A 13,393-nucleotide genomic window follows, 5' to 3' on the forward strand; every position below is an offset into this window, starting at 1 on the left:
GTATATCTGAACTCCTCCATGCTAATAACCTCTAGTTATGGATGTAGTATATCTGAACTCCTCCATGCTAATAACCTCTAGTTATGGATGTAGTATATTTGAACTCCTTCATGCTAATAACCTCTAGTTATGGATGTAGTATGTCTGAACTCCTCCATGCTAATAACCTCTAGTTATGGATGTAGTATGTCTGAACTCCTCCATGCTAATAACCTCTAGTTATGGATGTAGTATGTCTGAACTCCTCCATGCTAATAACCTCTAGTTATGGATGTAGTATGTCTGAACTCCTCCATGCTAATAACCTCTAGTTATGGATGTAGTATGTCTGAACTCCTCCATGCTAATAACCTCTAGTTATGGATGTAGTATGTCTGAACTCCTCCATGCTAATAACCTCTAGTTATGGATGTAGTATATCTGAACTCCTCCATGCTAATAACCTCTAGTTATGGATGTAGTATGTCTGAACTCCTCCATGCTAATAACCTCTAGTTATGGATGTAGTATATCTGAACTCCTCCATGCTAATAACCTCTAGTTATGGATGTAGTATATCTGAACTCCTCCATGCTAATAACCTCTAGTTATGGATGTAGTATATCTGAACTCCTCCATGCTAATAACCTCTAGTTATGGATGTAGTATGTCTGAACTCCTCCATGCTAATAACCTCTAGTTATGGATGTAGTATGTCTGAACTCCTCCATGCTAATAACCTCTAGTTATGGATGTAGTATGTCTGAACTCCTCCATGCTAATAACCTCTAGTTATGGATGTAGTATGTCTGAACTCCTCCATGCTAATAACCTCTAGTTATGGATGTAGTATATCTGAACTCCTCCATGCTAATAACCTCTAGTTATGGATGTAGTATGTCTGAACTCCTCCATGCTAATAACCTCTAGTTATGGATGTAGTATATCTGAACTCCTCCATGCTAATAACCTCTAGTTATGGATGTAGTATATCTGAACTCCTCCATGCTAATAACCTCTAGTTATGGATGTAGTATATCTGAACTCCTCCATGCTAATAACCTCTAGTTATGGATGTAGTATATCTGAACTCCTCCATGCTAATAACCTCTAGTTATGGATGTAGTATATCTGAACTCCTCCATGCTAATAACCTCTAGTTATGGATGTAGTATATCTGAACTCCTCCATGCTAATAACCTCTAGTTATGGATGTAGTATATCTGAACTCCTCCATGCTAATAACTTCTAGTTATGGATGTAGTATATCTGAACTCCTCCATGCTAATAACCTCTAGTTATGGATGTAGTATATCTGAACTCCTCCATGCTAATAACCTCTAGTTATGGATGTAGTATATCTGAACTCCTCCATGCTAATAACCTCTAGTTATGGATGTAGTATATCTGAACTCCTCCATGCTAATAACCTCTAGTTATGGATGTAGTATATCTGAACTCCTCCATGCTAATAACCTCTAGTTATGGATGTAGTATATCTGAACTCCTCCATGCTAATAACCTCTAGTTATGGATGTAGTATATCTGAACTCCTCCATGCTAATAACCTCTAGTTATGGATGTAGTATATCTGAACTCCTCCATGCTAATAACCTCTAGTTATGGATGTAGTATATCTGAACTCCTCCATGCTAATAACCTCTAGTTATGGATGTAGTATATCTGAACTCCTCCATGCTAACATGCTAATAACCTCTAGTTATGGATGTAGTATATCTGAACTCCTCCATGCTAATAACCTCTAGTTATGGATGTAGTATATCTGAACTCCTCCATGCTAATAACCTCTAGTTATGGATGTAGTATATCTGAACTCCTCCATGCTAATAACCTCTAGTTATGGATGTAGTATGTCTGAACTCCTCCATGCTAATAACCTCTAGTTATGGATGTAGTATATCTGAACTCCTCCATGCTAATAACCTCTAGTTATGGATGTAGTATATCTGAACTCCTCCATGCTAATAACCTCTAGTTATGGATGTAGTATATCTGAACTCCTCCATGCTAATAACCTCTAGTTATGGATGTAGTATATCTGAACTCCTCCATGCTAATAACCTCTAGTTATGGATGTAGTATATCTGAACTCCTCCATGCTAATAACCTCTAGTTATGGATGTAGTATATCTGAACTCCTCCATGCTAATAACCTCTAGTTATGGATGTAGTATATCTGAACTCCTCCATGCTAATAACTTCTAGTTATGGATGTAGTATATCTGAACTCCTCCATGCTAATAACTTCTAGTTATGGATGTAGTATATCTGAACTCCTCCATGCTAATAACCTCTAGTTATGGATGTAGTATATCTGAACTCCTCCATGCTAATAACCGCTAGTTATGGATGTAGTATATCTGAACTCCTCCATGCTAATAACCTCTAGTTATGGATGTAGTATATCTGAACTCCTCCATGCTAATAACCTCTAGTTATGGATGTAGTATATCTGAACTCCTCCATGCTAATAACTTCTAGTTATGGATGTAGTATATCTGAACTCCTCCATGCTAATAACCTCTAGTTATGGATGTAGTATATCTGAACTCCTCCATGCTAATAACCGCTAGTTATGGATGTAGTATATCTGAACTCCTCCATGCTAATAACCGCTAGTTATGGATGTAGTATATCTGAACTCCTCCATGCTAATAACCTCTAGTTATGGATGTAGTATATCTGAACTCCTCCATGCTAATAACCTCTAGTTATGGATGTAGTATATCTGAACTCCTCCATGCTAATAACCTCTAGTTATGGATGTAGTATATCTGAACTCCTCCATGCTAATAACCTCTATCAATCAATCAATCAATCAATCAATTTTATTTTATATAGCCCTTCGTACATCAGCTAATATCTCGAAGTGCTGTACAGAAACCCAGCCTAAAACCCCAAACAGCTAGTAATGCAGGTGTAGAAGCACAGTGGCTAGGAAAAACTCCCTAGAAAGGCCAAAACCTAGGAAGAAACCTAGAGAGGAACCAGGCTATGAGGGGTGGCCAGTCCTCTTCTGGCTGTGCCGGGTGGAGATTATAACAGAACCATGCCAAGATGTTCAAAAATGTTCATAAGTGACAAGCATGGTCAAATAATAATCAGGAATAAATCTCAGTTGGCTTTTCATAGCCGATCATTAAGAGTTGAAAACAGCAGGTCTGGGACAGGTAGGGGTTCCATAACCGCAGGCAGAACAGTTGAAACTGGAATAGCAGCAAGGCCAGGCGGACTGGGGACAGCAAGGAGTCACCACGGCCGGTAGTCCCGACGTATGGTCCTAGGGCTCAGGTCTCTCAGTTGGCTTTTCATAGCCGATCATTAAGAGTTGAAAACAGCAGGTCTGGGACAGGTAGGGGTTTCGTAACCGCAGGCAGAACAGTTGAAACTGGAATAGCAGCAAGGCCAGGCGGACTGGGGACAGCAAGGTGTCAGCATGCCCGGTAGTCCTGACGTATGGTCCTAGGGCTCAGGTTCTCAGAGAGAAAGAGAGAACGAGAGAATTAGAGAGAGCATACTTAAATTCACACAGGACACTGGATAAGACAGGAGAAGTACTCCAGGTATAACCAACTAACCCCAGCCCCCGACACATAAACTACTGCAGCATAAATACTGGAGGCTGAGACAGGAGCGGTCCGGAGACACTGTGGCCCCATCCGAAGAAACCCCGGACAGGGCCAAACAGGAAGGATATAACCCCACCCACTCTGCCAAAGCACAGCCCCCGCACCACTAGAGGGATATCCTCAACCACCAACTTACAATCCTGAGACAAGGCCGAGTATAGCCCACAGAGGTCTCCACCACAGCACAAACCAAGGGGGGGCGCCAACCCAGACAGGAAGATCACGTCAGTAACTCAACCCACTCAAGTGACGCACCCCTCCTAGGGACGGCATGAAAGAGCACCAGCAAGCCAGTGACTCAGCCCCTGTAACAGGGTTAGAGGCAGAGAACCCCAGTGGAGAGAGGGGAACCGGCCTGGCAGAGACAGCAAGGGCTGTTCGTTGCTCCAGAGCCTTTCCGTTCACCTTCACACTCCTGGGCCAGACTACACTCAATCATATGACCTACTGAAGAGATAAGTCTTCAGTAAAGACTTAAAGGTTGAGACCGAGTCTGCGTCTCTCACATGGGTAGGCAGACTGTTCCATAAAAATTGAGATCTATAGGAGAAAGCCCTGCCTCCCGCTGTTTGCTTAGAAATTCTAGGGACAATTAGGAGGCCTGCGTCTTGTGACCGTAGCGTACGTATTGGTATGTACGGCAGGACCAACTCGGAAAGATAGGTAGGAGCAAGCCCATGTAACGCTTTATAGGTTAACAGTAAAACCTTGAAATCAGCCCTTGCCTTAACAGGAAGCCAGTGTAGGGAAGCTAGCACTGGAGTAATATGATCAAATTTCTTGGTTCTAGTCAGGATTCTAGCAGCCGTATTTAGCACTAACTGAAGTGCTCTAGTTATGGATGTAGTATATCTGAACTCCTCCATGCTAATAACCTCTAGTTATGGATGTAGTATATCTGCATGGAGGAACAATGGTGAGCGAAGATTTCACAGTGTATTCTGAATATTACCACACATTATCAGAGCAAGATCGGGAGTGCTACTCAAGGAAACTCACATTAAGCTCTGTGTCGCTATTCACTAATTCACCACTAATTCAGTAAAATGCTCTTTGGCTACCTTTGCACACTAAGTGTATGCCAAATTGGCCCATAACTTCACCTAACAATAACATACAGTACCAGTCAAAAGTTTGGACACAACTACTCATTCAAGGGTTGTTCTTTATTTTTACTATTTTCTACATTGTAGAACAATAGTGAAGACATCAAAACTATGAAATAACACATATGGAATCATGTAGTAACCAAAATAGTGTTAAACTAATCAAAATATATTTTATATTTGAGATTCTTCAAATAGCCACCCTTTGCCTTGATGACAGCTTTGCACACTCTTGGCATTCTCTCAAGCAGCTTCATCTGGAATGCTTTTCCAACAGTCTTGAAGGAGTTCCCACATATGCTGAGCACTTGTTGGCTGCTTTTCCTTCAATCTGCGGTTCAACTCATCCCAAACCATCTCAATTGGGTTGAGGTCGGGGGATTGTGGAGGCCAGGTCATCTGATGCAGCACTCCATCACTCTCCTTCTTGGTAAAATAGCCCTTACACAGCCTGGAGGTGTGTTGGGTCATTGTCCTGTTGAAAAACAAATGATAGTCCCACTAAGCCCAAACCAGATGGGATGGTGTATCACTGCAGAATGCTGTGGTAGCCATGCTGGTTAAGTGTGCCTTGAATTCTAAATAAATCACAGACAGTGTCACCATCAAAGCACCCCCACATCACCACACCTCCTCCTCCATGCTTCACGGTGGGAACTACACACGCGGAGATCATCCGTTCTATTATATTATATTATATATATATACATTTCTCCAGCCCCCATCCCTCAGCTGTTTACCAAACCAAGTCTCTGGGCAGCCATTTTGTTGCTGTTTAAAACCTAGATTGTCCCTTTAAAAAAGCCAAACATCAATCAATCAACCAATCTGCAGTTCAAACAATAACAAAGCTGTCATTCCGCCACTGTTTTGGTAATAAGATGATGGATGGGACTGGAGAACTGTAACTTCTCTCAAATTCATAGACAGACCTACAGTGAGGGAAAAAAGTATTTGATCCCCTGCTGATTTTGTATGTTTGCCCACTGACAACGACATGATCAGTCTATAATTTTAATGGTAGGTTTATTTGAACAGTGAGAGACAGAATAACAACAAAAAATGCAGAAAATGCATGTCAAAAATGTTTTAAATTGATTTGCATTTTAATGAGGGAAATAAGTATTTGACTCCTCTGCTAAATATGACTTAGTACTTGGTGGCAAAACCCTTGTTGGCAATCACAGAGGTCAGACGTTTCTTGTAGTTGGCCACCAGGTTTGCACACATCTCAGGAGGGATTTTGTCCCACTCCTCTTTGCAGATCTTCTCCATGTCATTAAGGTTTCGAGCATGACGTTTGGCAACTCGAACCTTCAGCTCCCTCCACAGATTTTCTATGGGATTAAGGTCTGGAGACTGGCTAGGCCACTCCAGGACCTTAATGTGCTTCTTCTTGAGCCACTCCTTTGTTGCCTTGGCCGTGTGTTTTGGGTCATTGTCATGCTGGAATACCTATCCACGATCCATTTTCAATGCCCTGGCTGAGGGAAGGAGGTTCTCACCCAAGATTTGACGGTACATGGCCCGTCCATCGTCCCTTTGATGCGGTGAAGTTGTCCTGTCCCCTTAGCAGAAAAACACCTCCAAAGCATAATGTTTCCACCTCCATGTTTGACGGTGGGGATGGTGTTCTTGGGGTCATAGGCAGCATTCCTCCTCCTCCAAACACGGTGAGTTGAGTTGATGCCAAAGAGCTTGATTTTGGTCTCATCTGACCACATCACTTTCACCCAGTTCTCCTCTGAATCATTCAGATGTTCATTGGCAAATTTCAGACGGGCCTGTATATGTGCTTTCTTGAGCAGGGGGACCTTGCGGGCGCTGCAGGATTTCAGTCCTTCACGGCGTAGTGTGTTACCAATTGTTTTCTTGGTGACTATGGTCCCAGCTGCCTTGAGATCATTGACAAGATCCTCCCGTGTAGTTCTGGGCTGATTCCTCACCGTTCTCATGACCATTGCAACTCCACGAGGTGAGATCTTGCATGGAGCCCCAGGCCAAGGGGAGATTGACAGTTATTTTGTGTTTCTTCCATTTGCGAATAATCGCACCAACTGTTGTCACCTTCTCACCAAGCTGCTTGCCGATGGTCTTGTAGCCCATTCCAGCCTTGTGTAGGTCTACAATCTTGTCCCTGACATCCTTGGAGAGCTCTTTGGTCTTGGCCATGGTGGAGAGTTTGGAATCTGATTGATTGATTGCTTCTGTGGACAGGTGTCTTTTATACAGGTAACAAGGTGAGATTAGGAGCACTCCCTTTAAGAGTGTGCTCCTAATCTCAGCTCGTTACCTGTATAAAAGACACCTGGGAGCCAGAAATCTTTCTGATTGAGAGGGGGTCAAATACTTATTTCCCTCATTAAAATGCAAATCAATTAATAACATTTTTGACATGCGTTTTTCTGGATTTTGTTGTTGTTATTCTGTCTCTCACTGTTCAAATAAACCTACCATTAAAATTATAGACTGATCATTTATTTGTCAGTGGGCAAACTTACAAAATCAGCAGGGGATCAAATACTTTTTTCCCTCACTGTATATCTTTTTAAAATATATTTTCCTTTATTATGGCGGCAGGTAGCTTAGTGGTTAAGAGCGGTGTGCCAGTAACCGAAAGGTCGCTGGTTCTAATCCCGAGCCGACTAGGTGAAAAATCTGTCGATGTGCCCTTGAGCAAGGCACTTAACCCTAATTGCTCATGTAAGTCGCTCTGGATAAGAGCGTCTGCTAAATGACTAAAATGTAAATGTATTATTTTCCACTAACCCTACCACCTCTCCCCTAATTGCAGCAAAGTAATGAACAACAACACTTAGGCTTCTACTTCCAACTTATACATACTATATACATTTTACGGACACAATCTATTTTACAATAGTTATATTTTGTTTGTTTTTTACATCACTGGGGTCAAGCTTCCTGCCATCCAGGACCTAGATACTAGGCATGTCAGAGGAAAATCGTCAAAGACTCCAGTCACCCAAGTCATAGACTGTTCTCTCTGCTACCGCACGGCAAGCGGTACCGGAGCGCCAAGTCTAGGACCAAAAGGCTCCTTAACAGCTTCTACCCCCAAGCCATAAGACTGCTGAACAATTAATCCCCTCCCTCCTTTGTTTTGTCTTGTTATGCCTGTACCAGTACCCCCTGTATATAGCCTCATTATTACCTGGACTAACCTGTACCCCAGCCCATTACCTCTGTACCGGTACCCCCTGTATATAGCCTCATTATTACCTGGACTAACCTGTACCCCAGCACATTACCTCGGTACCGGTACCCCCTATATATAGCCTCATTATTACCTGGACTAACCTGTACCCCGGCACATTACCTCGGTACCGGTACCCCCTGATATATAGCCTCATTATTACCTGGACTAACCTGTACCCCAGCCCATTACCTCGGTACCGGTACCCCCTGTATATAGCCTCATTATTACCTGGACTAACCTGTACCCCGGCACATTACCTCGGTACCGGTACCCCCTGTATATAGCCTCATTATTACCTGGACTAACCTGTAGCCCCGGCACATTACCTCGGTACCGGTACCCCCTGTATATAGCCTCATTATTACCTGGACTAACCTGTACCCCCACACATTACCTCGGTACCGGTACCCCCTGTATATAGCCCCCAGCACATTACCTCGGTACCGGTACCCCCTGTATATAGCCCCCAGCACATTACCTCGGTACCGGTACCCCCTGTATATAGCCTCGAAGTCGCGAGAGTGTGACTCCCCATAGTATGTTTTACCAAAGTTGACTGACCCTTAAGGGAACTACACTGCCATAAATGCAAGGAAATCCTCACTGGCAGTTATAGAAAGACCCATATACTGTATAGCCATTGATTCTTGAAGAATATAACTTATAAATGCCTCAAATGTATTTCCCCATCAAAAACCAAAACATAAGCTTGTATAACGCCACTGTTTGTAAACAAACACTGTATATCTTCAAAACCAGGTTAAAACGGTGATTTTGACCTTATGGATGGCCAGTCCTTGTATTCATAGTGTAGTGAATTCCAGGGGGTAGCCCTGAGCTGGACTCAAACCTGGGTCCAGAGACTGTCAAGCCAACACCTTATAACTGTTATACCAAGATGTCTGAACTTCTTGATGAGGTCGCTAGGTTTTGGGTTAAGGTTGCTACAATAGCTTTCTCTATGAATTTGAGAGTGGTTACATTTCTCCAGCCCCCATTCCTCAGCTGTTTACCAAACCAAGTCTAAGAGCAGCCATTTTGTTTCTGTTTAAATCCTAGGTTGTCCCTTTGAAAAAGCCACACATCAATCAATCAACCAATCTGCAGTTCAAACAATAACAAAGCTGTAATTCCACCACTGTTTTGGTAATAAGATGAGGATGGGGCTGGAGAAATGTAACTACTCTCAAAATCATAGACAGACCTATGGATGCAAGGACTGACCATCCATGGTATCAACATTATAGTTTTAACCATGTTGAGGCTATACAGTGTTGGTTTACATTTACATTGTTTCTAAACATTGGAGTAAAAAAAGCTTATTTTGGGATCTGATGGGGTACGACAGTTGAACTAAGCTCATGAGGCATGTGTTATATTCTTCAAGAATCAATGGATATATATAAATAATTTAAAAGTCCAAATATGGATGTAGCAACTGCAGATTTCCCCTTTAACACCACACATCAGCTCAACAACTGCAGAGTTTGTGCCTCTGTTTTTAAGACAGTACTTACTAGTGTTAATCAGGGCCCGGTTTCTCAAAACCATCTTACTGCTAAGTTCATCGTTAGAACCATTGGATGCCTTAAGATGCCTTTGGGAAACCGGAACCAGATATCCAGTTTCCTCCTCTTCTTCCTCCTCCTTTTTCGATGTGACAGTCATCTCCTCCTCCTCCTCTTTCACTCCAAACACGGGAGCCTCCTCTTCTTTCACTGTAACGTCTTTCTCTTCTTCTTTCACGGTAACAGCTTCACCCTCTACTTGTTTTTGTATTGTAACATCCTCCTCTTCCTCTTTCACTAGAGCTTCTTTCTCCGTCCAGCAGACCTCCTCTTCTTTAGCAGGAGGAGAGTAGCTTAGTGAGCTCATGGTCGGGGATGTTAGCTAGCTAGGCTAGTGCTAACTTAACCAGCCAGCTAGCTGACCAATAACAACAACACCGTAAATATGAAATTAAATGGGATAACTAACTAGACGACAGAAGTGGGTTTAAAACACAGTGGCTAATATAGACGAAAGCGTCTAAAGAGCTTTATTGGTTGGGCTATTTTGTCTAGCAAGCTACCGAGGTGTCTGACTAACTGTTGCTGCTGTTGAAAGAAGCGTCCCGTCCACTAGATTATACGTCACACTAGCAGCATAGCCTTAAAGTCCCACATCGCCATCTGCTGACTGGAGTGGGTAACGAAGTTGAGTAAAATGTAGATTTTATTTTCAGACAAAAGTTAAAGGGTAGGAAGCATGAGTTTTTTTACCCACCAATGTAACAACACAGTGTGGTTAAAGACTTAGTAACTTAGTTGTAGTCACGATCTGGTTACCTACAAACAGTTATGTTTGTATACATGTTTATTAACTTATTTCCGGATATCTTCTAAACTACTCACAATGCACAATTTTATAATGTCAAATTGATCTACTCTGTGCTACCGAGATCCTATGCTAGCTCGGTAGCTAGCTCAAGTTGACTAATGTTAGCCACACCTCATGCTCTTCATGGACTGTGTGGCCCAATATTTTTTATAACTAACCCAAGATAGACCAGAGCCTGTCGTTTCCAATGGGAGCAAATTAATCCTAGTGGGCAGAACAAGCAAGGAGGTGGGCAGAGCCAAGCAGGAGCAAGAGAGCTCCTATTGGCGCGTTCTAGAATCTATTTGCATATTACCTTTAGGGAACGCCTACTTTTTGCCTTAAACGAAAACTTTGGCAAAGGGTAAAGTCTATTAAACGTAGTCCACTCTGTTTGTTACAGATTCTAGTTGAAAGCAGAAACAGGAAAATGAAAAAAATAGCAGAACGTCGTCAAAATCCATCTCGCTACTTGTTCTGCCCATTGGGCTTCCTCTCAACACCATATTTGGTAGTGAGTGGAAACAACAGGATGCTTCACATTTATACATCAGGTGAAATATCTGGCTCATTGTTCTATCTGTGGTGTGGTTGTGTTATTAGGTGGTGGGCATAAGCGAAAATAGTGAAGTTAATCGATCCCAGTCGAGGAAGGACCTGATTTTTTTATACATGACAGTAAAATATTGTTATGATGACTATAACATTTGTTGGCCTTAAACCTTAAATTCTTGCACATTTTCGCATAAAAAATATATTTCAACTGCTCATGCAACATTGACGAACTCCTAAACTAGGAACCAATCAGAGGTCCCGTACATAACCCTCGTGATCAAGGCAGCCAATGGCATGCTTCTATCTACGATGTAACTACAGCCTCTTGTGAAAACTGCTGTTTGATGAAGAGAAACAGATATATCTTGCTCCCGAAGACTGAAATAAGATAAATATAATGTTTCGAGTGCACTTGAAATATTCAGCATGCAATAAGAATTGTTTTGATAGTATGAAGAGGTAACTCCACGGACATTTTATCAAATGTATTGAAAGCTAGTCAATGTTACAGTTTGAATGGCCAGCTACTGTAAATGTCAATTTAGCCAGCTACTGTACATGTGTTTCATTATCTAGCTATCTCTCTGTCAATGAATTGCATTTTTTTATCATGTTTTGGCATGATTATATGTCTCATTTCAAGTAACTAGCTGCAGACTTAAAGAAACATTCAAATCATATACTTTGCACAGAAACCCAAATAAAAGTATGAGTAGGTGAATGAGTAGGTGTTCTAAAACTTTTGACCGGTAGTGCACATACATACATACATAAGCCTAAGTGTTGTTGTTCATTAGTTTGCTCCAATTAGGGGAGAGGTGGTAGGGTTAGTGGAAAATAATGAAGGAAAATATATTTTTAAAAGATATATATATATATGTATATATGTCTGTGTATGTGTATTTATATGTGTATATGTACACTACCAGTCAAAAGTTTGGACACACCTACTCATTCAAGGGTTTTTCTTTATTTTTACTATGTTCTACATTGTAGAATAATAGTAAGACATCAAAACTATGAAATAACATATATGGAATCATGTAGTAACCAAAAAAGTGTTAAACAAATCAAAATATAATTTATATTTTATATTCTTTAAAGTAGCCACCCTTTGCCTTAATGACAGCTTTTCACACTCTTGGCGTTCCAAGATGGTGGAGCAGTGCGGTCGTGTTCTTTGTTGTGTGTCCGTGTAAATAGCCAGTTTTTTTGTATTTTTTTTGTATTTTTCGTACATATTTCCCTATCACACTTTTCATCCTTCTACAAAATATACTTGGGGCAGTATGCAAAATCTACTTTCCTGCAACCCGCCTTACTCAATGTGGAACGGGTTATATTATTGACTTACCTTTTATCTAGAATCTCCAGTTGAAACTAGCTAGCCAGCTAACTAGCTACTTGCTATTAGCCACCGTTAGCGGTTTTCACCCAGAACATCGGATTTTCTGCCGGAATAACTGAATCACTGGACATTAACACTGGATCGCAACTAGCTAGCCGCAACCGAATGGATGTTGCTGTTTGGCTAATCACCACTGCCCCCGAAGCAAGCACCAGTTAGCCTTGAGCTAGCCTCGAGCCAGGCCCCTATCCCGGCTATCTACCTCTCTGTCTACCGGACGGGAGTAGCCAGTTAACTAGCTACTTGCTATTAGCCACCGTTAGCGGTTTTTCACCATTGTCCGTGGCCTGCACTACCTACCAGCCAGCTCTAGCCTGGACTATTATCGGCCAGTCTGCACTGTCTGCACAGCGCGTTATCGACCCAGAACATATCGGTTTTTCTGCCGGAATTACTGAATCACTGGACCTTTAACACTGGATCATCGCAACTAACTAGCTGCAACCAAATGGACGTTGTTGTTGGCTAATCAGCCTTGAGCTAGCCTCGAGCCAGGCCCATCTCCCGGCTATCTACCTCTCTGTCAACTGAACGGGAGCTCCTAGTGTTGACACGGAGCCCCGCCGATCCAACACGACTGGTCTGCCGACGAAATCGTCTGATGTGGTTTCAACAGGCTTCCCGTTACGAAGTCGACCACGAAGATCCATCTGTTAGCCCCGGTCCACTAGCACGCGCAAGCCGTGGCCTCTTGCTAGCCAGTGCTGTAGCAGCCCCCAAACTACCTCCGAACTCTCCTATTGCTGTTCACCGGACCTTATGATAACTCAGCTAGAGCTGATGCCTGCTGGACTGTTCCTTTATACGGTACTGCATCCTGTTTATGTTTAGCCTCAGCCCAAACTTTGTCGCCATTACCAGCTGTTGTCTTAGCTCTCTCGAATAACACCTGTGATTGCTTTATGCCTCTCTCCCATGTCAATATGCCTTGCTTATTGCTGTTTCGAGTTATTTCTTATTGTACTATTTCACTGTAGATCCCCCCAGCCCAGCTCAACCTGTCTTAGATAGCTCCTTTGTCCAACCCCCATACACGCTGAGACCGACTCAATCAGTGCCTCCAGTGATGCTATCTCTTTCATCGTTACCCAAAGCTTAGGTTTACCTCCACTGTACTCAT

The 13,393-nt window shown here is 42.4% G+C and overlaps 1 protein-coding gene across 1 annotated transcript in view; it reads right to left on the bottom strand.

Annotated features, from left to right (window-relative positions):
* LOC123485641 (zinc finger protein 180-like) overlaps positions 1-13,393 on the bottom strand; it is a 35,222-nt gene that overhangs the window by 9,284 nt on the left and 12,545 nt on the right. Inside the window, exon 2 of the mRNA XM_045216703.1 lies at positions 9,470-9,496. Within this exon, the coding sequence (XP_045072638.1) occupies positions 9,470-9,496 (27 nt within the window). The remainder of the gene's footprint in view (positions 1-9,469; positions 9,497-13,393) is intronic.

Source organism: Coregonus clupeaformis, unplaced genomic scaffold, assembly GCF_020615455.1.
Source record: "Coregonus clupeaformis isolate EN_2021a unplaced genomic scaffold, ASM2061545v1 scaf0777, whole genome shotgun sequence".
In the NCBI taxonomy this organism is placed as follows: domain Eukaryota; kingdom Metazoa; phylum Chordata; class Actinopteri; order Salmoniformes; family Salmonidae; genus Coregonus; species Coregonus clupeaformis.